This window comes from Schistocerca gregaria, chromosome 1 (assembly GCF_023897955.1).
Source record: "Schistocerca gregaria isolate iqSchGreg1 chromosome 1, iqSchGreg1.2, whole genome shotgun sequence".
Lineage (NCBI taxonomy): Eukaryota > Metazoa > Arthropoda > Insecta > Orthoptera > Acrididae > Schistocerca > Schistocerca gregaria.
In genome coordinates, this window is record NC_064920.1 from 645,479,548 (window position 1) to 645,505,460 (window position 25,913).

A 25,913-nucleotide genomic window follows, 5' to 3' on the forward strand; every position below is an offset into this window, starting at 1 on the left:
CACCCAGCTATCGATCCACTACCTCACTACTCTTTGTTAGAGTCTCACCAAATCACTCTCAAAAAAATTGCTGTGATAGTATCTCAATAAGGACTGCTGTTGTTTTGATATCCTGTCCCATCCTTTATTGTCCTGAGCATAAATTCCAACTGCAATCGCCCTGTTGTTATTTCAGTTTCTAAACTTTCTTCATTGCCCCACTTCATTGATACTACCAGTTATGTTAAGGATTACTATATGGTTTGGTTAACCCAAGGTTTTAGTGTTTCTCCAGTACTTAAACTGCTTTGGCTCACAGCTCTTCTTCTTCTTCTTTTAGTGCATGAGTTGTGAGCATGGAGACCCCTTGTGATACTAATACCTTAATATGCACCATAAGAGTAACCTCCCAGCTGCCCTCTCTACAAGGGCTCACTTTTGTGGATAAATGCACAACAATGAGACTAGGATGTTGACCCATTGCATTGCCATTCTTGTGTTGCAATCCTAGCCTCTGACGCATCTTCTCTCTGACTTGGTCTATCAGTGAGCTTCCTTAGACTATAGGTCAGCTTCCATGTTACAAGCCGGCTTTCCCGTTGAACATTGACTGAGGTTACTTCTACAAACTTTTATTTTTTTCTACTTTCTTCCTCACACTTTCTTGAATAACTTACGTTCAGTTCCTGGAAGCAGGTTTGACATCTTGTCTCCCCCCTCCTACACCTATCCAAAATTTGTGCTTACAAGCTATGTCGGCAAGGTCACTCACCATGGAGCACAATTCTCCCATCGTGCAATTGAAGGAGTTAGTGGATGAAAGTGCTAAGCTTCAATTTAGTAACAGTTAGTCTGATCACATTATCTGTTATGTTTTCGAGTAAACCATTACTGGCAACATGTTTTTTCCACATATCCTGCTAGAAAGAGTTTTGTACTGTATAATTTCATTTGTCTTATTGTATTTATTTTCTTGTCTTTGAACTTAACCAAATATATAAAAAACAGTAACTGAAAATACTCTCTTTTGGTGTAGTGCTTTCTTTTGGTAACCACCTTCAATTTCATCTTAAGCATTTCTTTTGAGGGTGGTTGAATTAGGTGCTAGTCCATTGAGGGGTGTTGACAGGTTCTGGCATAATCATAACCCCCTGACAGTGTAGGCAGTGCACTGTTGATGCCAGAGCTGCAAACTCCTCATGCAAAGGAGTGTATGCTTGTCCACTTTGGGGCAAGGGGATGTCAAGTAGTGATTACAATACCAGGCAGCCATTGCTGTTGAAGGGAGGTGCACAAAGGGGGGAGGGGGCTCTGATTGGATATTGAGACATCATGTCAGATGGGCTTAATGAAGAGAATCAAACTGTTGCACTTTGGTAGCCATAGGGCCCTAGCTGTTTCACCAGACAAAACAAATTTGTCCAGTGCAGAAAAAATATGAGCCAAACAAAGGCTTGCTCTTCTCTAGTCACCCATGGAATGAATTTAAACTCAATACAAATAAATTCCCTTTACTTCACGTCTATGCCCACAAATTTTTGTCATCAGACTGCTGGTTTCGTTCTGTAATGACCATCTTCAGATCTGCAGCAAAGTGTGGGGAAAAATGCAAATACATTTTTTGCTGCAAATTTGAAGATGGTCAGTAGACCAAAACCAGTAGTCTGAAGACAAAAATTTATGGCCAAAGACGTGAAGTAAAGGAAATTAATTTTAAATTTGGGTCATTGTTTACCCAATTTGTACGTTTGATGCACATATTGAAGAAAAATTCAGGGAAGTGACATTCATAACCAACATGCAAAGTAATTGAATTCTTGTCAAAGCAGTGACACCTGTCACAGGCATTGCTCTCCTGCAAGGAGCTCTGTGACGTCCCTGTCACTATCACCACCTTCAAGAGCCTCAACGTGATGGTGTTAGTTTTCATCAATATTTCATGTTACAAACTTGGAAAAATGGGATGTCCATTATATTTTCCATATCTGATGGGGAATGATAGTAGATTCGATACTGAAGCCTTTATTTTTGGTTTCCAACTGGATGCATTATCTGAAAAAAGTCAAAGTAATGGTTTACTGTTGTGATGTAAAGCCATAATTCCCACTCCTCATGTGGTGATTTACAATTATGTGTTTTGGGCATGTGTCGATATGCTTCCCCCATACCTCCCAACTGTGGAGATTGCAGGCAGCGCAATAATGCGTGGCCAGGATGTATTAGCTTCAGAAAACCACATTCCCTTCATTTAGTGAACTGCAGCGTGTGAAAGAAAGAGAAAAAGATACAATAATACAAAACCTTTGACCGTTTTCTGTATTCTGAGACAGAGAAAAAATGTGAACCTCTACAACCAGCTCAAATGACCACAAACACTGTGGGTACAGTAACTAAACCATTATCTATAACAAAAGTAAACTAATCTGCTTCTCCCACAATGTCAGATGGTGGGTACAACCTGAATTCATCTACAAGTGCAGGGCAGGACCCCTTTGCCCCTATTTACACTATACCTACATCAGGAACATTGTTTCCTCCAACCCTGCACCTTCTTAACAGGCTAATGTTTCCACACACCATGACAGCAGCCAAGGTTCTATGGAGATATGGACTGTAGGTCACAGGAGGACTTGTTCATCATACCTTTCTGATACATTACAAAAGAATCACCAACCAGAATTAACACTCCACATACTAAATAATCACCAACTGGAGTTAACACTCCACAAGGAGAACAAAGATGAAAGGAAGAAAGAGGACAAGAAAAATCAAAGCTGAAGATGGACCTGGCGTCATCAGCTGCATCCCCCTCCCTGCTCAACAACCACAGACATTAAAAAAGGAGAATGCTTACTGCACCCCAGCTTTCGGATGTTTATTAAACATTTGCATTCAGTATATTTTAAGAGCAGTCAACAATTTTGTAGAAAAAGAATGGCAAGAGGTCAGAAAGAGGCACCAAAAGAAATTTAAAGTGCTCTTTTCTAACAATAACATCTTAGAATAAAAGAGTAGTGATAATTTTAAGTTTTATGACAGAGTTGTCAACCTCTCAAGTTTAGACCTGAGCACAAGAAAACGCGGCTTATCACATAAAGCATTCAGCTAGAATTTAGCTCAGGAACAAAATCCCAGTCATATTGTGTCTATGTTTGGCCATATTAAAGTAGCATTAGATGCTGAAAAAGTTGTTGAACAGAACAGTATTACAAGCAAAGCAGCCAAATTATTGATAGAGCAAAAACAATATACATAAAAATGAAGTAAATGTTATGAAGAAATGTGCAGTGTACATAGTGTTAACAGAATATTGGTTACCCATAATACTCTGGCTTTAAAGGAAGATAGGAGGAATACAGTCGTTCTTGAGGAAAAAAGAGGAGTATGTCCAAAAACCATAGACTTCTTCAATACTAATCACATTATACGCATTGATAGGGATCCCAATAATAAATATCATGTTCAAGTAAAGAAAGCTCTAACTAAGTGTAGCCTTTTGCTCACTGATAGAGAAATCTGCTCACTAATAGAGAAAAAGACCAATGTATAGTGATGAACCTTCAGTTTCCCAAACTGCAATGACAACCCAAAATTTGGAAAGAAAAGACTGACTCTTAATTGTACAAACAGTTCAACATGTTATTAAGCAAAAAGCTTAACATTATCATTAACCAAAATTATACATTTGAGAAAATGTTCACAGTTAAAAACTCAGCAGACCTGATAAACCAGATCAAAGACATTCACATCTCAACTAATGGCAGATTCTTCTCCATTCTTCTAATATGTACACCCAGCATCTCAAATGCTGAAACTACATCCTTTATCAAAACAGACATATTCAAATTCAATAAAATGAGTCATGCAGAAATTGACAAATTAGGCAACCTTTTTGAATTAGTTATATCACAGAACTATTTTACCTTTAATGGCCAAGTATATAACAAGCCTGTCAGGCACACTTGCAAATATTCTCTTATCGAAAACAATTTTTTTGAAAATTCCGATGAGCTAACTAAGAAAGTCGTGTACTATTGCTGTTATGTAGATGATATACTACTCTTGTTCGATGGCATTTGTGATGAAGCTAATATATGTTATTAATGATTTAATCAGCTACATAAGAACATCACCTTCACTGCAGAGCATGAAGAAAATAGGTGCATTAAGTTTTTGGACCTGACAGTTAAAAGAGAAGGAAATATCCATCTTTTCAACATATTCCAGAAACCCACTTCATCTGACTGCATAATTCACAGCAGTTCTTGCAATCCACAATCCCATAAAGAGGCGTATTTCTGCTCAGCAACTGACAGGATAATCAAATACCCTTTAAATGATGCGAGTATTAATACTGAATTACATAACACCGGAGAAGGTAGCATTTCACAATGGCTGTGACCCGAAACTAATTTGAAAAACCAGAAAGAACATAGTAAGAGTAGACATCAGATTACATTAGAAGCTAGTGGAAAAATATAAGTTTATAACCTTACCATACTGGGGTCACATTTCTGACAAAATAAGTTATTTGTTTTGGAAAACTGGACTGAAAATTGGTTTCAGGATGGAGAACAATATAAGATCATGTTTTATACACAGTACTGTTAAGAGCCAAATATATAACATGTCAGTGGTGTATAAAGTAACATGTAGTGGTTGTGATAAATTTTATTATGCGTAAACAGAGAGAAACTTCAAAATGACATTTGGAGAACATACTAACTCTAATGAAGCCAATCCCCTAGCATTCAGTGCTCATTTAAGAGAATGCAAGCATTCTGCTAATGACATTAACGAAAACATCACCATTTTCCACAAAGCAGAAAAAAACATTTTATTAATTATTCTAGAAGAAATTGAAATACACACACTTATCACAAAATGACCAGACAACATACTTATGAACAGAGGTACAGAGTAGGATGTATATACAGACCTTCAGCAGTGTTTTAACTGAATAATTTTAGTTTGGAGTCTGTCATGCATGTAAAAATCATCTAATTTGACTGATACGTTGGATTTCTTCCCAATCTTATTCCTTTTGTACATTCTACCTTGACATTCCAATTGTCAAAAATTGGATTTGCATAATTATATGAATGTATGTCACAGATTTATATAAATATGTTCACAGAAATAACAAAAGACAGGTAATGTAGACTCATTGTCCTGTTAGTTCCATGTTTGCTCTATATGACAGCTTTGTCAAACATTATCAAGAAATGTCACTGCCTAAATAAAATTTGACAGCAAAAATGTACATGACAAACTGTGTACTATGTTATCGGACTTCTGTTGGATTTTGTTGTATTAACTGTCAAGCTTGTCATTGCTTTAGAAGTGCATAATGTAAGTAGACTTACATTACAGCTATATAAGATCAGTTATCATTTTGTAGAAATTGATGCATGTACAGTTGTTCATTCCTTTGTACCAGAGGCCACTGATGAGGGGTTATAAACCTGAAAACTGGTTTTGACAAATAAAACATTTCTAGTGCAGCTCATGGTGTGTAGAAGAAGCCTTTTAATAAAAGCACTGACACTGAAATTATGCACATTGTTGTCATTCGTACTCAAGAAGTGGCGTAGGCAAAGGCTGAAATGTGACATGTCTTCTTGCTTCTGTCCCTTCATTCCTGGTACCCCTACAGCCATTGTTCAGGGGAACTGTAATATTTACCTTCAACACCATACAGAAGGCAGACACTTACTGATCTTACGTTCAGTGGTATGTGTGGCCCTTCAGGAATCTTGAGTCCCTGAAACATATATACCCCTGTCCTATGTAATCGTCATGCCTTTGTAAAAAATACAGTAGGCTCTGAAGGACGTCATGTGGTGTCTGCACGTCGGTACTTGTGGGCATATTTAGTGAACAACATTCACTGAATACAGCGTTAGATGATGTGGCTGTTTACATAGAGGCAACTATGAGCTACTCTCCCTGTAATGTTTATCTCCCTCCAGATAGGGATCTGACATATCAAGAGACAGCTGATATGATCCATCAGCTACCTCCAGCTTTTCTGCTCCTGGGTGACTTCAGTGCTCTCAACATATTGTGTGGCAATAATAGAACTTCTAAGCAGGATACTTTAGCGGAACAAGTAAAGATAGACTTTGACTTAATTTTACTAAACAGTGGGACACCAACTCATTTTAGAGTGGCACATTCATCTTTCAGTCTATAGCTCAACCCTCCTCCCTTCAATCCAATGGATGGTACACAATGTCCCCTGTGAGAGTGATCATTTCTGAGTGTTATGGTTTTCTCACACTTTTAATCAACCAAGCACTGTTGATAGTGTTCCCTCAGGAAAGCCGATTTGCGTGTTTTTGACCCTGCCCTACCATCCAGTACTACTCTACAAGGGAAAATTGACAACTTAGTAGAGAACACAACTATGCCAATACTAAAAGCAACATAATTGATGATTCCCTATTCTTCAGAAACATGTCATAAGAAAACAGTCCCATAGTGGACACAGGAAAATGCTAAGGCAATCAAAGATTGCAGGCAGGCACTGCAATGTTGTAAGTGTCAACTGTCAGTGTTAAATCTTATTGCCTTTAAATGATTCCATGCCCAGGCTTGTTATTGTGCCAAAAGTGCCAAAAACCAGAATTAAGAATGTTGGGAAAGGCAACTCACTACTGTAGGGACCTGTACCTCTTCTTCACAGATATGGGCGAAGTTGCATTGTATCTTTGGTTGCCAGCTAAGTAGTTGTATTTCCGGTATCCTGTTAGACAGAACTGTTCTTTCTGGCACTACTGTTATGGCAGAACGTTTTGCAGCACGCTGTGCTCAACCATCAACATCTAACAACTACCCCACCACCTTCTGTCTACACAACACTACTCAATATCTGTATCCACATAACACTCCTTTCAGTGAATGGGAGCTCATCAGTGCTGGTGTCCTTAGCAATGACATGGCATCAAGACTCTCAAATGCTACAGCTTCTAACCATGGCTCACTAATACCTCATACTTGTGGTCTTCAATGTTATCTGGTTTGTGAGTGTGTCTTTCGAACCCAGCATGATAGCCCTTTTTGAAACTAGGAAAACCCTGTATGAAATGGGCAGCTGTAAACCTATCAGCTTTATGATTGTTTTGTGTAATTTACTTGAATGAATAATGACCCAATACCTGTGGTGGACTCTTTGAGATGAGTGGCCTTTTGTGCAACAGCCTATGTGGATTTACAAAGGGCAGATTCATAGCTGACCACTTAACTTGATTGGAGTCTGCTATAAGGGCAGTTTTTGTCTGTCACCAGCACCTCACTACTATCTTCTTTGACTTAACAAAGGCCTTTGACAGCATATGGTTTTACCACTTCATTACTGAACTTTACAAATGAGATTTTGAGGCATCCTACTAATTTTTATCCAGAATTTTCTGTCTCTCCATCCCTACCCCCCCCCCCCCTCCTCCCTCGATCTGTGTGTCAATTGGAGCATTCTTCAGTGCTCTCCATACACAGCACAGTAGAGTCCCACAATGGTCTGTGCTGAGTGAATCTCTTTTTGATGTGGTGTAATGAGTTTCTTCAACTAAGAATGTTACTGGAATGCAGCTGCAAGATGCCATCAGGAAAGCATGATCCTAGACCCTCATCCATGCTTTCCAGTTGGACACTGTGAAAACAAGTGTTATGCACTTATACCAACAAAGAATCATTCATCCACATCAAGAACTTTTCCTTTGCAACGGACAGCTCAGTACGGTAGAATCATACTGTTTTTGGGGCTTTTATTTGATGCTCAGTTGACGTGTTTCTTACATATTTGACAGCTTAAAAAAAGTGTCAACTAAAGATCAATACGCTCTGCTGTCTCAGAGTGCCCACCACTCCTTCCTTTTGCATCTATACAAAGGACAAGTCTTATCCTGACTGGAATACAGATGTCTGGCTTATGGATTAGTTGCTGTTTCAACATGATAACTACTGGATTCTGTTTATTGCCATGGGATTGGATCACAACTAACACCTTTCAGATGAGAACTCTGAACAGCCTCCTATTAGAGGCTGGGATACCACCTCTGTGGGTCAAACATCACCAAATATTATTAAATTATGCAGTATGTGGCCACAGCTACTCCTAACACCCAATCACCACATCCTCTTCGTTACCAGGGTTTGCCTCCCACAATGGCAACTTACATTTGGTGATGTAGCAGCCGTTTCGCTGGAGTCCTTTCACTCTGACCACCATCTTCTTCCAGTGAACCCCTTCATCAGGTTACTTTTGTGAACTCCTCGTGCTGTGTACATCATTCTAAATCAGGCTGTGTGTTTCCATTGGACCAAAGGAAACTGTAGACTATCCTGCATTCCACTGTTCATTTCTCTCAGTCCTTGGAGAATTTTCTAGTTCGGCAGCGATCAGTAGTAATGGCTAAATGTTTGATGATCACACAGACTGTCTCTTTATTCTAAGAGCCACGAATAACGATCAGTGCTGCCTGAGTGTAGGATTTTGCTGCAGAACTAATACCATTATCCACACTGTCCGCTATACTTCTACTCACACTCATGAAAATGTCACAATTTGTAGTGACACTCTAAGCAGCGTTCAGGCTGTAAGTCACAGTGTACTCAGAACCTGTTTGTTTTGCATTCATTTAGACCCAAAGTGACATAGAGATTCTGGGAAATTATCTTGCAGACTGATTAGCAAAGAAAGCTACAGAAATGGAAACCCTGGAGATATGGATGCCGGGCTTTAAGTTGGTGTTGATCTTAGATTTTCAGCTATTGGAGGCTTGTAACAAGGAATAGCTCACTATGAACACTACGAATAAGATGTACCATAAAGGGATCCACAACCACACTGTGATCTTCCCTTCACCATTCTTAAAGGAAATCTATTACCCTATGCTGACATCCTCAGGCAGGAGAATCACCCCATTATCGTTGTGACACCCATCTGTTCGTGCCCTTATTCACATCCGAGTGCTCTGACTTTGGTGCTCAGTGGAAAACAAAATGCTGAAGCTTGATAACACTTTGTCTCCTCTGTAAAGTGATGATGTCCAAACAGCACATCCTGTTTTACTTTTTTTAATAGAGAGCGTTTTTTTTTATTTTTTATATACACTTATTTTTAGCTTGTCACTAAGGTCTCAACTCCTTTTTCACTGGACATAGCTGGACAGGGATTTGAACACTGCTTCTCCCAAATAAAGAGTTTACTGCCTTAAACACTGTGCCACTTCACTTGGTTTGGTAGTATATGCTGTATGGCTTTTAAACATGATGCATAGTAACTAATTCAATACTGGAACAAGGCCTCCATTGATCTTTCATTTTTCTTTCTGACCTACAACCCATTACTCAATGGTGGGAAATGCGTAGATGACTTACGCTGCAGTGACCATTTCCTGATTTGTCCGCTGAACAGAGCAGTGCTCAGATCAAGGCTGTCATAATATGTTCTCGGCTAATCAAACTGAACATTATGCAGGAAACCACTTTATTCTAATTTATATAGAAACAAATGTGATTGTGAAGTGATTAGACCAGGCTACGGATTATTGAACTAACAAAATTTTTATCTTCTTTAATACTACAAGTACCACAATAAATCTGCCTTGCAGAGAAGACAAAGCAAAATAGGCCTGTCACCCTTAGGCTGGTACAATGATGGGAGAAATATATAGAACAAGTAGATATGGCAGGTGTGGACACTTGCAGGGATTGTAATGTGATACAATATGATGATTTGTGATGTGCTGTGTATTTCTCACTTGATTTTGGAGTAGTTTTGGGGAGGTGCAACAGGTGGTGAAGAATAATAATTGATGAAAGATGTGTCTAAACAACTGTTTGACTGTGGTGCCTCTGTGCTACTCTTAGGCTGTGGATTAACCTTAACCGGTCTATTAGGGTGTTGTTCTTGTATGTGTGAACTTATACTCTTGTGGGAGTAGCCATTAGTCTGTGAATGACTCATTTTTACACAGAGTATGTTGTATTATGACAAGAGGACAACTGTTAATTTAGATGATCACTTGCTCTATAATTTTAGATTGTGACAAAATTTTTTATTGATCTATGTGGATGTGTTCTACACTTTTTTATGTGAATTTTGGCACATTCATCTAAGAATAATAATAGAAAATGTTCCTATAAAATCAATGTACGGTGAAAAAGAAAAGTGTGATTCATTTGTCTTTCATGTTCTCTAGATTTCTCACTTTACAGCTCACACTTTTGTTGTGTTGTTTCAGTTGCTTGATATGCTGAAGTTTTATTCACGCTTTGAGATAAGTGATTCAACTGGGGATCCATTAACTGACCATGATATGACTCAGCAACATTACTCAAAAATAACATCATTACAGGTAAGTCTTCTAACTGTTGATCTTAGATGCAAGCCTTTCAGGTAGCACTTCATGTATCAATCAGACATCTCAGAAGGCTTCTTGGAATTTTAGTATGTATTTAAATGTTTGTGGTTCCGTTTTGTCAGTGTAGCTTTCAGAAATAATTAAGCAAGTAACATGGGCAAGGGAAAACTGGTCGCAGAATAAGACTGTCATATGCTTCAGAATCTTCATATCTATAATAAATTTAGCATTGCACAAGCATGGTCAAGAATTATTGACTAAATAAGCCTCTCTTATGTTACTGTTTTCTTATATTCAGATAATGTATTAGTACAGAACTGTGATTGTGCCCAGGTGTGCACTTCTTTATCTGAAGCAAATCAGTGGCCATGAATGTCTTTCTTCAGGGCTCCAAAAATATGGAAAACACATGGTGAGATATTGGGACTGTATATAAGATGTGTAAGTGTTTGCCAGCAAAACCTCTGCAATGTAATTGAAACACTCTTGGCAGCACGGGCCTGCTAGTTGTTTCGAATATGCTGCAGAAGTTTTTCTGGGAAGCCATTACACATCCTCTATACAATCCCAGTATCTCACCATGTGATTTCTAAATTTTTGGGCCCCTGAAGAGAGAGATTAGTGGTCACCAGTTTGCCTCGGACAAAGAGTTGCGTGCTTGGGTACAATCATGGTTGTGTAGATAAGGCAAACAATTTTCCAAGAAGTCATTGACTGTCTTTTCTCACAGTGTGAGAAATGTATAAACAATTATGGCATTTGCTCTTGAAATAATGAACAGTTTACTTACTTTCTCTGATACTGTTATGTGAGGAAGAGTGCGGTTGCCAAGACAGGATGAAAAGTTGCAAATCAATATAAAGTGATGTATATCAGAAGTGAGAAGCATGAGCAGGAAAAAATGAAAGAATCTAGCAAATGAGGACTATGAGTGGGATGAAACAGATAAGAAAATTAAAATGAAGAAATAAATGGGGCTGACACTGCTCTAAAGCACTGTGTCTTACTGATAATGCTAGTACAGGTGTTCTCTTGACCTATTTACTTACCTTGTTATTATTACTCATTATAGACATAAAGGGTGAAGTGCTACCCTTCACATCTATCTTCCTCATTGTGCTTCTCACCTTTCACTAATACATCTCAGTTTCACTCTATGAAATACAAAATACTGTAAAAACTGTATGTGAACAAGCATGTCATCCTCATTTTCAGGCACACTACTGTAACAGGATAAATAATGCAGTGGTAATCCACAGTCCTGATTTTCTTAACAAATGCCATTATTAAGTGTGATATATAGACCATGTAACAATCTTCTTTCAAAAATGATTTGGGCCAGCTATGTGATGTGTGTAAAAATCGTAATGCACATAGAGAACCAATAAAAGAGAATAATACAGATGGTATCGAATTATTTATGTGTTTGCAATGTACCAGTGCATATGTGTACAAATTATATTTAATTTCTTCTTCAAATTAATTTCTTTGCAGAAGGCTGCATTTGCAAAATTCCCAGAACTCAGAAGTTTTTCTCTTGCAAATGTTGCAAGTGTTGATACAAGGGATTCTTTGTTAAAACATTTTGGTTCTTTGAGGTTGGTATATTTTTTGTTTTAATCTTTTGGGTATCTCAAATTTAATTAAACTAGTAATAGCAGTTTCTATGTAGCAATTTGTATACAGAGATATGTGATGAAATAAATACATGCTAATTAAAAGACTATTGATTATTATCTAAGTCAGAATTTTAAAGCAGGCTGATTCAGAATTTTTCACATCTACATTACATTGATATTTTTGGGGTGTTGCACTTTACAAGCCTATTTTGGTAAATAGCTGTGGGTCAACTAGAATGAAATACATTATATTTGAGGAAGGGTAGTTACACCTGCATTATATACATATACAGCTAGTATGTTATGAAATGTTTTTTACGCAAGTACAGTGTATCATTTTTGTAATGAATGCCTTATGCAAAAGTAACCATTTGCTTTTCCCATTGCACCTCTTCACTGCACATATCTTAGTCCTCTCAGCAAATGGAAATCCACTGTCATAATGAAGGCGGTTAATCAGTATTAATTTATTACATGGAAAAAAAGTCTGACTGTTAATCTGTCACAATAGAAACAAGGCTAGTTACATTACTAAGGTGATGTTTATTGTTCATATCAATGTGCAACTGTTTTTTCAACCTTGAAATGTTCTTTAGTCTTTATGAAACTTGATATCTTTCTGGCTGAAGAAACAGTTAACTACATGTGTGTTTTTGTGCTGTTGTAGTAAATGTCAGGTATAAGATCTGACACAGAAGAAACAAGACTGATGCTTCAAATCTGTGTAACTACCAGTGTTCAATTAATGGTGACTGCCTTCACATTAGGAACTGATCAATTTTGATTAAACTTGGCTATCTGATAAAGATAGTTACAGGTCAAAAACAATTATATTCCATAACAAATATTTAATTGGTAATTTGAGCAGTTTTATTTCTTTTGTATCCAGCTGATATGTACCAGCTCGAGCTGTAGTTTAACTGGCACACCATGAAGGTTACAATCCAATGGGTTCTGGAACTGAAGAATGTCATTATCACTTCTGTCAGGATCTGAAATAAGAATCTCTGCAAAAATGCTTCTTCAAGTCAAAAATATTTTGTTTTAAAAGTTCAGTTCATTGAAGTGAGAAGTGATGTCGACCAAAAGTTACAACATTGATGGCCAGCCAGGATCTGACAGCTGTGGATCAGTTTTCTTTTTCAGTGAGAAAAAAAGACATCTATTTCATTTTGGAACTTGTAAAAATGAAACGGGCCTTAACCACAGCTGAGATACCTCACTGCTGTGTGATAAGGCAAGTCACAGAAATCAGAATCAATTTCTTCAAGAAAAGCCTGGAACTGATGATGATTGAGTGCATGTTGCCCGATGAATTTCACACAGGACAAAATGGGACAATGGCCCATCTACAGTGTGTGTGATGGTGATTTTACTTGCATGCAACATGATCCAAGAGCATATCTGTAGATCCTTGTATACAAGGATATCCGGATGATGTCAGGATGCTGACCATAGAAAAAGTTTAGAAATGGAATTATTGACTTGCTGAAGTAGCGTGATAGTAGATGGGTGACCACGTTGTTACTCAAAAAATTCTGAAGGCAGTCTGAGTGTTCACCATTCATGAATTCTGCTGCAGAAGCTCCAGTGTCAGGTTTAACGGCTGCATGTAGTCCTAGTAACGCCTGCAGTAGGACAGATGCTTCTCACGTTCTATATGTTTTATCAAGCAAATTCAAGTGCTGTTGAGGAGCCAAGTGAGCTGATGTCGCATACTGGATCTTGCCTGCAAACCATAGTGACATAACTCCTGATTTAAACAATGCTTTATTATGTTTTATTTATTTCATTTGTTGCCATGAGTTGGTTTTGAGCCATTATTCAGAATGCACTACCAATCATATAAGCTTTGCTTGTACATCTGTGTATACACATGTACTGCATGAGCCATCGAAGGTTGCATGGTGGAGGGTAACATGTCATTCCCCTTCTTCTTCAACTCATAAATAGAGTGGGGGAAAAAGGCTGTTTATACGCTGACGCGAGATATACGTTGTTGGCAGTAGAATCATTCTGCAGTCAGCTGCAAAAGCTGGTACTCTTAAACTTTCTCAATAGTCCAGAATGAAATTTTCACTCTGTATTGAAGTGTTTGTTGATTTGAAACTTCCTGGCAGATTAAAACTGTGTGCCAGACTGAGAATTGAGCTTGGGACCTTTGCCTTTCACAGACAAGTGCTCTACCATCTGAGCTACCCAAACACAACTCACAACCCTTCCTCACAGAGTTTTGTATGACAGTACATCCTACCTTCCAGACTTCTCAAAATCTCTCCTGCAAAACTTGCAAGACTAGCACACCTGGAAGAAAGGATATTGCAGAGACATGGCTTAGAAGCAGCCTGGGGGTGTTGTCAGAATGAAACTTTCACTCTACGACTGATTGTGCACTGATACGAAACTTCCTGGCAAATTAAAACTGTGTGCTGGACTGATACTCAAACTCCGGACTGTTGCATTTCACAAGCAAATGCTCTAGCGAATGAGCTACCCAAGCATGACTCGTGACTCGTCCTCAGTTTTATTTCCACTAGTCCCTCATATCCTACCTTCCACATGCCACGGAAGGTCTCCTGCGAAACTTGCAAGACTAGCTCTTCTGGAAGAAAGGATATTGTGGAAACATGATCTAAACACAGCCTGGGGATGTTTCTAGTATTAAATTTTCACTCTCAAGTGGAGTGTGCACTGATATGAATTTTCATGGCAGATTCATCATTGTCATCATCTTGGACAGCTTCCTGCCTCTGGCCAGGTGTGTATGGAACATAGGCTTCTCCATCGTCTTCTGTCTTGCCACCATCTCTCAGTCTTCACCTTAGTCCAGTCTTCTCCTTTATTCTGGACGCACTCCTCTACTCCATTCAGTTATCTCTCTCTCGGTCTTCCTCTTGGTCTCTTTCCTTCCAGTTTCATCTCGTGTATCCTCTTGGGTATCCTCTTTTCCTCCATTCTCTTAATGTATCCATACCATCTCAGCCTTGATTTCTCTCTCTCTCTTCCTGTAATGGTTTCAACTTCTTTAACTCTCTCATCCTCTCATTTCTTAACCTGTCTATCTTTGTCACTCCAGTACTGTTTGTCAAGTATTTAATCTCACTAGCTTGTACTTTGCATTTCTGTCTTCCTTTCTTAACCCAGGTTTCTGATGCACATGTCAGGACTGGGACGTAGTATGACACGTATATAACCTTTTTACTGATTTGGGGTACATCCTTGCTCCATATCAGGCTTCTGACACTCTTCCAAAATTCTTGTGCTGTTCTCCGCCGCTCGTTTATTTCTCTGTCGTTTTTTCCATCTTCCTGTATCAGGCTTCCTAGGTACTTGAAACTCTTCACTCTCCTCAATTGTTCCCCACCAGTTGTTATTCCAGTTTGTTCCTCTCTCCTTCTTTCTTGTTGTGATAATCATCTCACTCTTACTTATACTAAATTTCATTCCATATTCTTGCACTGTTCGTTCCCATACATCCAGCTGCTCTTGTACTTCCTCCTCCTCATTCCCCCAAATCATCAGGTCATCTACAAACACCATAGCTTTCATGTTCCTGTCACCAATTACTTGTGCTACTGTACTCATATCATCCATCACTACAATGAAGAGTAATGGTGAAAGTGCACTTCCCTGCCTCAGGCCATTCTTCTGTTCAATCCAAGCTGATCTCTCTCCTCCCACTTTCACACAGCTCACACTTCCATGGTACATTTCCTCCAAATAATCTGTTTTCTACTCCTCTGTTCTCCAGGGCTTTCCACCGTTTGCTTCTATGTACACTATTATACGCTTTTCCAATGTCCAGTAAGGTCATTAGTAGATCTATTCCATATTCATAGTGCTGTTCCTGCAGTTGTCTTACTGCAAAAATTAGATCCACTGTGGACCTTCCTGTTCTGAAGCCATGTTGCTCTTCTCTCATTCCTCCTCCTAATATTGCCCAAATTCGTGCTTCCAAAATTTTCTCAAAAATCTTTGCACAGTGACTCATCAGTGTTATCCCCCAATAGCTCTTACGTTCTTTTCTGTTTCCTTCTTAAAGATTGAGACAATTATTCCCTTCTTCCAGTCTTCCGGGATCATCTTCCATCTCCTCACAATTTTCATTACTCGATATAACCATTGTATCCCCACCTATCCACTGCTCTCACCATTTCTACACTTAGCTCATCCAGACCTGGAGACTTCCCTTCCTTCATCTTGCCCAGTGCCTCTTCCACTTTTCCCCATGTAAGGTCTTTTCCTATTTGCTGTTCCTCGACTTGTTCCTCCTTGTTCAGGTTTCCATTCGAGTTCAGGAGTTCTTCAAAATACTTCTTCCACATATTCTTGAGTTCTTCCTTATTCTCTACCTCTTGTCCACTTTTATTCACCATTCGATCATAATCTGTCATACTGTTCTTTCTCTTACTTTTAATCACCCGATATAACACCTTTTTTGAACCTTCACTATCCTCCTCCATCATTCTGTTCCATCCACTTTCTTCTTTCCTCCACCACCACTCTTTTTGCTTATTTATTTCTTGCCTGACACTCTTCTCTTGTCGCTACTGATCTCTTCTGGAACCATACCCTAAAGGCTCTATTCTTTTTCTGTACTATATCCTTTGTTTTATCATTCCACCAGGGTGTTTCTTTCCATCTCTTTTTGTTGCTTGTCCTCCCACGTATTGCTTGTGCCGCACTTACTAATGTTCCCTTGAATCTACCCCATTCCTTTTCTACCGTTTTTGGTTCATCCTTTGGGATGCTTTCCTTTACTACTTGTAGGTGCTGTAGCCTGCTTTCTTCCTCCGTCAACTTCCGTACCCTTATATGTCTTTTCTGGTTTTCTGTCCCTTTATTGTCCTTAGTCCCTCTCAGGTTCTTTACCTGCAAATGGTGGTTGCTATCCAAGGCCTCTGATAGTATTAGCTTAACGTCAGTGATGATCCTATTCATCTCACTATCGACTTTCTCTTTAAGTCTTGACTGTACCAGGTAATCTTGTGGCTCTCCTTTTTCCTGAACCAAGAGTTTTCAACCAGGAGCCAGCTGCTGTGGCTGAGCAGTTCTAGACACTTCAGTCTGGAACCGCACTGCTGCTACGGTCGTAGGTTCAAATCCTGCCTTGGGCATGGATGTATGTGATATCCTTAGGTTAGTTAGGTGTAAGTAGTTCCAAGTCTGGGGGACAGATTTTAAGTCCCATAGTGCTTAGAGCCATTTTGAACCCAACCAGCAAGTCACTCCTTTGGCAGAACTCCAATAGTCTTTCACCTTCCTAATTTTGGCAGCTCCAACCCCTCTGGTTCAAGCACACTTTCGCAGCCTTGTCTTTCTCTTCCAATGTGTGTGTTTAAATCCCCCATTACTATCATATTCCTCCTTCCCATCTGCTTCTGCATTTCCTCTTCAAACTCTTTCTTCTCCTCAGAAGTGCAACCCGCCTGTGGTACATACACTTGTATTACCTCTATGATCGTCCCTTTGAGTGGCAAATTAAAGGTGGAAAATAAGAGATGAGGTACTGGCGGAATAAAGCTATGAAGACAGGCCGTGAGCCATTCTTGTATTGCTAGGTCAATAGCACACAGCTCAAGAAAGGCAAAGGTCCTGAGTTTGAGTGTTGGTCTATCGCACAGTTTTAATTTGCCAGGAAGATTATTTCTTAGTAGTGCTTCAAGAAAAGAACCTCATCTTTCCAGCATGGTTTCCATTTAAGTTCACAAAACATTCCCGTAATACTTGTATGTCAATCAAACCTGTTGTTGTTGTTGTTGGTGGTGGTGGTGATGGTGGTGGTGGTGGTGGTGGTGGTGGTGGTGGTGGTGGTGTAGTCTTCAGTCCGAAAAATGGTTTGATTCAGTTGTCTATGTTACCGTATTGTGTGCAAGCCTCTTCATCTCCAAATAACTACTGCAGCCTACATCCTTTTGAGTATGGTTACTGTATTCCTCTCTTGGTCTCCCTCTACAAGTTCTACTCCCCACACTTCCCTCCAGTACTAAATTGGTAATCCCTTGATGTCTCAGAATGTCTCATATCGAACAATTGCTTCATTTAGTCAAGTTGTGCCACAAATTTTTTTTCTCCTCAATTCCTGCCAACACCTCCTCATTAGTTATATGATCTACCCAGCTAATCTTCAGCGTTCTTCCATAGCCTGTTTCAAAAGATTCAATTCTTTTGTTGTCTGAACTGTTTATTGCCCACGTTTCACTCCCATACAAGGCAATACTCCAGACAAAAATCTTCAGAAAAGACTTCCTAACTCTTAAGTCCATATTCTCTTCTTCAGAACAGCTTTTCTTGCTGTTGCCAGTTTGCATTTTATATCCTCTCTACTTCAGCCATCATAAGTATTTTGCTGCCCAAGTAGCAGTTCTAGCTGTTTCCAGTTTACATTTTATTTTCTCTCTTCTTTAGTTGTTGTTGTTGTTGTTGTTGTTGTTGTTGTGGTCTTCAGTCCTGAGACTGGTTTGGTGCAGCTCTCCATGCTACTCTATCTTGTGCAAGTTGCTTCATCTTCCAGTACCTACTGCAACCTACATCCTTCTGAATCTGCTTAGTGTAGTCATCTCTTGGTCTCCCTCTACGATTTTTACCCTCCACGCTGCCCTCCAATACTAAATTGGTGATCCCTTGATGCCTCACAACATGTCCTACCAACCGATCCCTTCTTCTGGTCAAGCTGTGCCACAAACTTCTCTTCTCCCCAATCCTGTTCTGTAATTCCTCATTAGTTATGTGACCTACCCATCTAATCTTCAGCATTCTTCTGTAGCACCACATTTCGAAAGCTTCTATTCTCTTCTTGTCCAAACTATTTATTGTCCATGTTTCACTTCCATACATGGCTACATTCCATACAAATACTTTCAGGAATGACTTCCTGACACTTAAATCTATACTCGATCGATGTTAACAAATTTCTCATCTTCAGAAATGCTTTTCTTGCCATTGCCAGTCTACATTTGATATCCTCTCTACTTCGACCATCATCAGTTATTTTGCTCCCCAAATAGCACAACTCCTTTACTACTTTAAGAGTCTCATTTCCTGATCTAATTCCCTCAGCATCGCCCGACTTAATTCAACTACATTCCATTATCCTCGTTTTGCTTTTGTTGATGTTCATCTTATATCCTTCTTTCAAGACACTATCCATTCCATCAACTGCTCTTCCAAGTCCTTTGCTGTCTCTGACAGAATTACGATGTCATCGGCGAACCTCAACATTTTGATTTCTTCTCCATGGATTTTAATACCTACTCAGAATTTTTCTTTTGTTTCCTTTACTGCTTTTCCAATATACAGATTGAATAACATCGGGGAGAGGCTACAACCCTGTCTCACTCCTTTCCCAACCACTGCTTCCCTTTCATGTCCCTCGACTCTAATAACTGCCATCTGGTTTCTGTACAAATTGTAAATAGCCTTTCGCTCCCTGTATTTTACCCCTGCTACCTTCAGAATTTGAAAGAGAGTATTCCAATCAACATTGTCAAAAGCTTTTTCTAAGTCTACAAATGCTAGAAACGTAGGTTTGCATTTCCTTAATCTAGCCTCTGAAGTAAGTCATAGGGACAGTATTGCCTCATGTGTTCCAACATTTCTACATAATCCAAACTGATCTTCCCCGAGGTCGGCTCCTACTAGGTTTTCCACTCGCCTGTATAGAATTTGCGTTAGTATTTTGCAGCTGTGATTTATTAAACTGATAGTTCGGTAATTTTCACATCTGTCAATACCTGCTTTCTTTGGGATTGGAATTATTATATTCTTCTTGAAGTCTGAGGGTATTTCGCCTGTCTCATACATCTTCCTCACCAGTTGGTAGAGTTTTGTCAGGACTGGCTCTCCCAAGGCCGTCAGTAGTTCCAATGGAATGTTGTCTACTCCGGGGGCCTTCTTTTCACTCAGGTTCTTCATTGCTCTGTCAAACTCTTCACGCAGTACCGTATCTCCTATTTCATCTTCATCTACATCCTCTTCCATTTCCATAATATTGTCCTCAAGTACATTGCCCTTGTATAGACCCTCTATATACTCCTTCCACCTTTCTGCTTTCCCTTCTTTGCTTAGAACTGGGTTTCCATCTGAGCTCTTGATGTTCATACAAGTGGTTCTCTTATCTCCAAAGGTCTCTTTAATTTTCCTGTAGGCAGTATCTACCTTACCCCTAGTGAGATAAGCCTCTACATCCTTACATTTGTCCTCTAGCGATCCCTGCTTAGCCATTTTGCACTTCCTATCAATCTCATTTTTGAGACGTTTGTATTCCTTTTTGCCTGCTTCATTTACTGCATTTTTATATTTTCTCCTTTCATCAATTAAATTTAATATCTCTTCTGTTACACAAGGATTTCTATTAGCCCTCGTCTTTTTACCTACTTGATCCTCCGCTGCCTTCACTACTTCATCCCTCAAAGCTACCCATTCTTCTTCCACCGTATTTCTTTCCCCCATTCCTGTCAATTGCTCCCTTATGCTCTCCCTGAAACTCTGTACAACCTCTGGCTCTTTTAGTTTAGCCAGGTCCCATCTCCTTAAATTCCCACCTTTTTGGAGTTTCTTCAGTTTTAATCTACAGGTCATAACCAATAGATTGTGATCAGAGTCCACATCTGGCCCTGGAAATGTCTTACAATTTAAAACCTGGTTCCTAAATCTCTGTCTTACCATTATATAATCTATCTGAAACCTGCCAGTATCTCCAGGCTTCTTCCATGTATACAGCCTTGTTTTATGATTCTTCAACCAAGTGTTAGCTATGATTAAGTTGTGCTCTGTGCAAAATTCTACCAGGCGGCTTCCTCTTTCATTTCTTTGCCCCAGTCCATATTCACCTACTATGTTTCCTACTCTCCCTTTTCCTACTACCGAATTCCAGTCACCCATGACTATTAAATTTTCGTCACCCTTCACTACCTGAACAATTTCTTTTATTTCATCATACATTTCTTCAATTTCTTCGTCATCTGCAGAGCTAGTTGGCATATTAACTTGTACTACTGTAGTAGGTGTGGGCTTCGTATCTATCTTGGCCACAATAATGCGTTCACTATGCTGTTTGTAGTAGCTTACCCGCATTCCTATTTTCCTATTCATTATTAAACCTACTCCTGCATTACCCCTATTTGATTTTGTGTTTATAACCCTGTAGTCACCTGACCAGAAGTCTTGTTCCTCCTTCCACCGAACTTCACTAATTCCCACTATATCTAACTTTAACCTATCCATTTCCCTTTTTAAATTTTCTAACCTACCTGCCCGAATAAGGGATCTGACATTCCACGTTGTGGTTGCACCTACGGTACAGCTATCTGTATTGCTGAGGCACGCAAGCCTCCCCACCAATGGCAAGGTCCATGGTTATTTTACTGCCTGAATAGAAAAACTCTTCTATACCTTTTAGCGTCTCATTTCCTAATCGAATTTCCTCTGTATGGCTGATTTTACTCAACTACAGTCCATTTTCGTTGATGCTCATCTTATATCCTCCTGTCAAGACACTGTCTATTCTGTTCAGCTGCTCTTCCAAGTTCTTTGCAGCTTCTGACAGAATTACAATGTTTTTGACAAACTTCAAAGTTTTTATATCTTTTCTCTGAACCATAATTCCTTCTCCAGATTTTTCTTTGGTTTCCTTTACTGCTTACTCATGTACTGAAGGAATATCATCAGGGATAGATCACAAACCTGCCTCACTCTTTTCTCAACCACTGCTTCCCTCTCAATCTCATAACTGCTGTTTGGTTTCTATACAAGTTGTAAATAGCCTTCCACTCCATGCATTTTATCCCTGCTACCTTCAGAACTTCAAAGAGTGTAATCCACTCAGCATTGTCAAAAGTTTTCTCTGAGTCGACAGATACCATAGACATAAGTTTTCCTTTCCTTAACGTATCTTCTCAGATAGCTGTAGAGTATTGCCTTGAACATAAGGTAGCAAATCTGGTAGCATATCTGATCTGGTGTGTATCCCAAATACTGTAGCAGTATTCAAAAATGGGTCACACAAGTGCTCTGCCTGCGGTCCCCTGTATAGGTGAGCTATACTTTCCTAGAGTCCTTCCAATAAAACGAAATTGTTTGCCTTCCCTATCATCAATCTTATGTGCTCATTTCATATGGCTTTGCTGTGTTATGCCAAAATATTTAATCAACGTGATTGTGAAGCAGCACACTACTGATATTGTATTCAAACATTGCAGGATAGTTTTTCTTATTTGTCTTTTTTTTTTAACACACTACCACTCATCATACATATCAAATATAAATTCTGTCTAGATGAGTTGCTGTATTCTCCACAGTCACTCAACAATGACATTTTCCCACACAGTAAAGTGTCATCAGCAAACAGTCACAGACTGCTGCTCACCGTGTCTGTTGGATCGTTTATGCATGGAAATAACAAGAGCAGACCTATCACACTTCCCCTAGGACACTCCTGACAAAACACTTGTCTCTGATGAACCCTCAACATTTGGGACAACAAACTGGGTTAGAAATCTTTGACCTTCTCACACATGTGAGAACCTTTACCATTGCTGAGCCTGCAGACTTCTTGTACATTGTGTGACCAAGAGGACTTTTCAGACTGTTCAGTTTCATCTTATCATTGTTACTTTCTTAGCATCACTTGGTGGTTACATGTAGAATAATTAAAGGTTATACTTCAAGGAATGGTGCCTCCACCCAAATCTTCAGAAACAGTTATATCTTCATTTTGCCTTCACAGCAGACTGGCAAATTACAAACCATAAATCCCATTCATCAGGGAAGTTTTGCCACACTGCAGTAAATCAAAATACTAGGGAATAACAGTAGATAGAACTCTAAATTTCTAGCAGCATCTCTAGATTCTAATGCTAAAGTCAGAATGAGAAATAAAGTTCTTCAAACAGTTGCTGGTACCAGATGGGTAGCTAATGTTCATATTTTAAGATCTACAGCCTTGACCATGTCATACTGTGCTGCTGAATACTGCTGTGGGACCTGGGTCACATTAAGAAGATAGAAGTGCAACTCAAGCAGCAATGCAAGTAGTTGCGAAATGTATTCAGAGTATGAACATCGTATGACTTCCTGTTCTAAGCAATATGCCACCTCCAGCTCTAAGAAGATCAGAAGCTCTGCTGAAGGTCTGTAACAACATACAAACAAATTGTCAGCTACCCATTCATCAAGATACTGCACAAGCAAAACATTAACACTTGAAGCCAAAAAAACTATAATGGCACGTAGGAAACAAACTCATTTGATCCTCCTCCAGTGTCATCCATTCATGGGAGAAGTCAGGAGTCATCAACATAGATCTAGTTGAAAACCGTTCCATGTGGAAGGATTCTATCTCCCCAGAAGTCACTGAAGAATCTTAAACCGGATATGAACCTGACAAGGCAAATGTGGTTATTTACTGCTGAAGTGGAGATGGGCTGATTTTGCAAATTGTGACTGTGGTGCCTCTTTACAGACATACCACCATATTGTTGCTGACTGTTCTCTTCATGTGTACATAGGAACAATAATAGACAATCACTACACATCAGATGAAGTGATTGAATAGATAAGGGAATTAGATCTGGAGATGTTAGATTGTATGAGTATATAATTGTGAACCTTTGTCCACAGATATTTGTATTTGTTTTCATCATATGATAAATAAATAATAATTCTGAGGCCTTCATAAACAGTCTGCTGTTCTCTGGTTCACAGGATGGCATGTGAGAAAAGGACAAGCTGAGTTTTGCACAAGCCTAGACTGATTTATAATATGTTGAAAGTATATTAGGGACTTCATATCACTGACAGCATTGTGCTTGAAGGGTGTATGGTGTAGTGTTGTTAATGACTTCTGCTACATATTGGTTATGTAAAGCTCATATGTTTCAATTTTTCATGGTTAGACAAACTTTTTGTTAATTGCGCCTTACACTTGATTCAGCAGTTTCTATACAGGTGAATTAGTGGTCTCGCTACTACATTTCAAACTGAATAAGTAAGTATGCCAGGCTAATAGTTTCTATGGAAGGTGGTGGATTTTTTGTTTGATAATTGACAGTTAAAAATATGGTGCATTTTGAATGTCTCATTTTTTAAATTTTTATTTTGAATACGCTAGGATTGCTGCAATTTTTCAAACTTTTCCTGCACTTAAATTATAGTTATTTCCATGCTAAACTATAACTATTTTAATACTTTCATGTGTTACTTTAAAACCACACTTTTATAAAGGGATATGAATAATTGTTTTTCCTATTCAGTCAACAGAAATTAAGAGCAATAGCAACGTATTTGAACCTAGTGCCAGGAGAGGAATCTGCCGAGGTTGAAGAATGGCATCGTGTTGATAGGAACTTTCTGCTGGAGTTGCTGGTAAGTGGCCAAGCTTTATATATTATTTTACATGCTTATATGTTAGTTTCTAAGTCTAGTTAAATTGTTTCTCTTTTCATGTTGGGGCATAGACTTTGATGTTCTGTGCCATAATCATTAAAGTAAATTCATTGCTCTACTTTCTGATACAGGCAGACAGTGTAAATATTTTGTTTAAAATGTCAGAAAGAACTAATTTTAGTTCATATGTTATTGTCATTACTCCAAACGAAACTTGAGAATTGTTAGGGAAACGCAAACGGTACACTTACAAGAAAGATATGTCTGAACCTAAAAGCTTATGTAATTGTGAGGTGTCATAAATAAAAGTGTGAGAAGACTATGGTTCAAATCCAGAACTGGATATCTGTTACAGCCTTATGGAAGTTTCTCTAAATCACTTCAGGCAATTGCTTTGATTATTCTTTCAGCAAGATGATAGCCAGTTCTTGTATTTTGTCTACGTGAACTAGTGCTTTATCTCTGACAACATCATTATCTGAAGGACATTAAGCTTAAACCAAACTCTCCTCATTTTCTTCTCCCATTTCCAGAATTCAAAAGTGCTGTTGTGAGATGAGGATAAAAATGATACAACTAGTGAAATAAACGCTTATGCAGCTATTATAATTTTCTGGGACAACCTCATAAAGAGAGCACCTGGCATACCAGTATGTTTGATAGGTCATCTCTTCTTGTAGCTTAGTGCTTGATTATGCAGTGTAGAAGCTATGACAGGATTTGCAGTGTACTAATAGATTACATGTGTGCTCCCACACTCAGCCCTGTCGTTGTTGTTTCCTATTTTTCCAGTATTCCCTCATTTTCTCCCCATGAAGTCTCTTCCTTTCTTCTGTCCATGTTGTTCCCGATTTTTTATTTCTTCTGCTTTGAAAGCCTTTCAAATTTAGTATTTTGTTTTTAAAATGGTTTCTTTCTGCTATTTCTAATTCTTTGATGTTGTTTCTTTCAAGGTCTTTTCTTACTTCTGTAATCCATGCTATTGTCGATTTCTTCTTCCAGAAATAATATATTAAAAACAAAGATTCCAAGACTTACCAAGCGGGAAAGCGCCGGTAGATAGGCACAATAAATAAAACACACACACAGAATTTCTAGCTTTCGCAACCGACGGTTGCTTCTTCAGGAAAGAGGGAAGGAGAGGGAAAGACGAAAGGATGTGGGTTTTAAGGGAGAGGGTAAGGAGTCATTCCAATCCCGGGAGCGGAAAGACTTCCCTTAGGGGGAAAAAAGGACAGGTGTACACTCGCACGCACACACACATATCCATCCGCACATACACAGACACCTGTAGATATGTAGGGTAAAACCACCTCATTTGGCTTAAATTTAGGGAATTGTTTGGATAGACTAGTTCTGTTTCCTAGCTGCAGTTCCTTGATCAGCTCAGTTGATTGTTCACTATTTGCAGTAGGCTTCCTTTCATGTAATTCCTTTTTAGTCGCTATTAACTTTTCCAAATTTTCTGTAATTATTTCTTTGTTCTGTCTGTTTCCACATTAGAATGATATGTATCTATCAACAATTCAATCCTTTCTCATACTTTTCATACTTTATTATTGAA

At 38.9% G+C, this 25,913-nt stretch overlaps 1 protein-coding gene across 3 annotated transcripts in view; it reads left to right on the forward strand.

Moving 5' to 3' along the window:
- The window catches only part of LOC126360933 (RNA helicase aquarius), a 320,041-nt gene that overhangs the window by 125,219 nt on the left and 168,909 nt on the right, over window positions 1–25,913 (forward strand). For all 3 annotated transcript variants that reach the window (XM_050007751.1, XM_050007752.1, XM_050007753.1), the window contains 3 exons: window positions 10,227–10,340; window positions 11,841–11,944; window positions 24,217–24,328. In XM_050007751.1, the coding sequence (XP_049863708.1) occupies window positions 10,227–10,340; window positions 11,841–11,944; window positions 24,217–24,328 (330 nt within the window). The remainder of the gene's footprint in view (window positions 1–10,226; window positions 10,341–11,840; window positions 11,945–24,216; window positions 24,329–25,913) is intronic.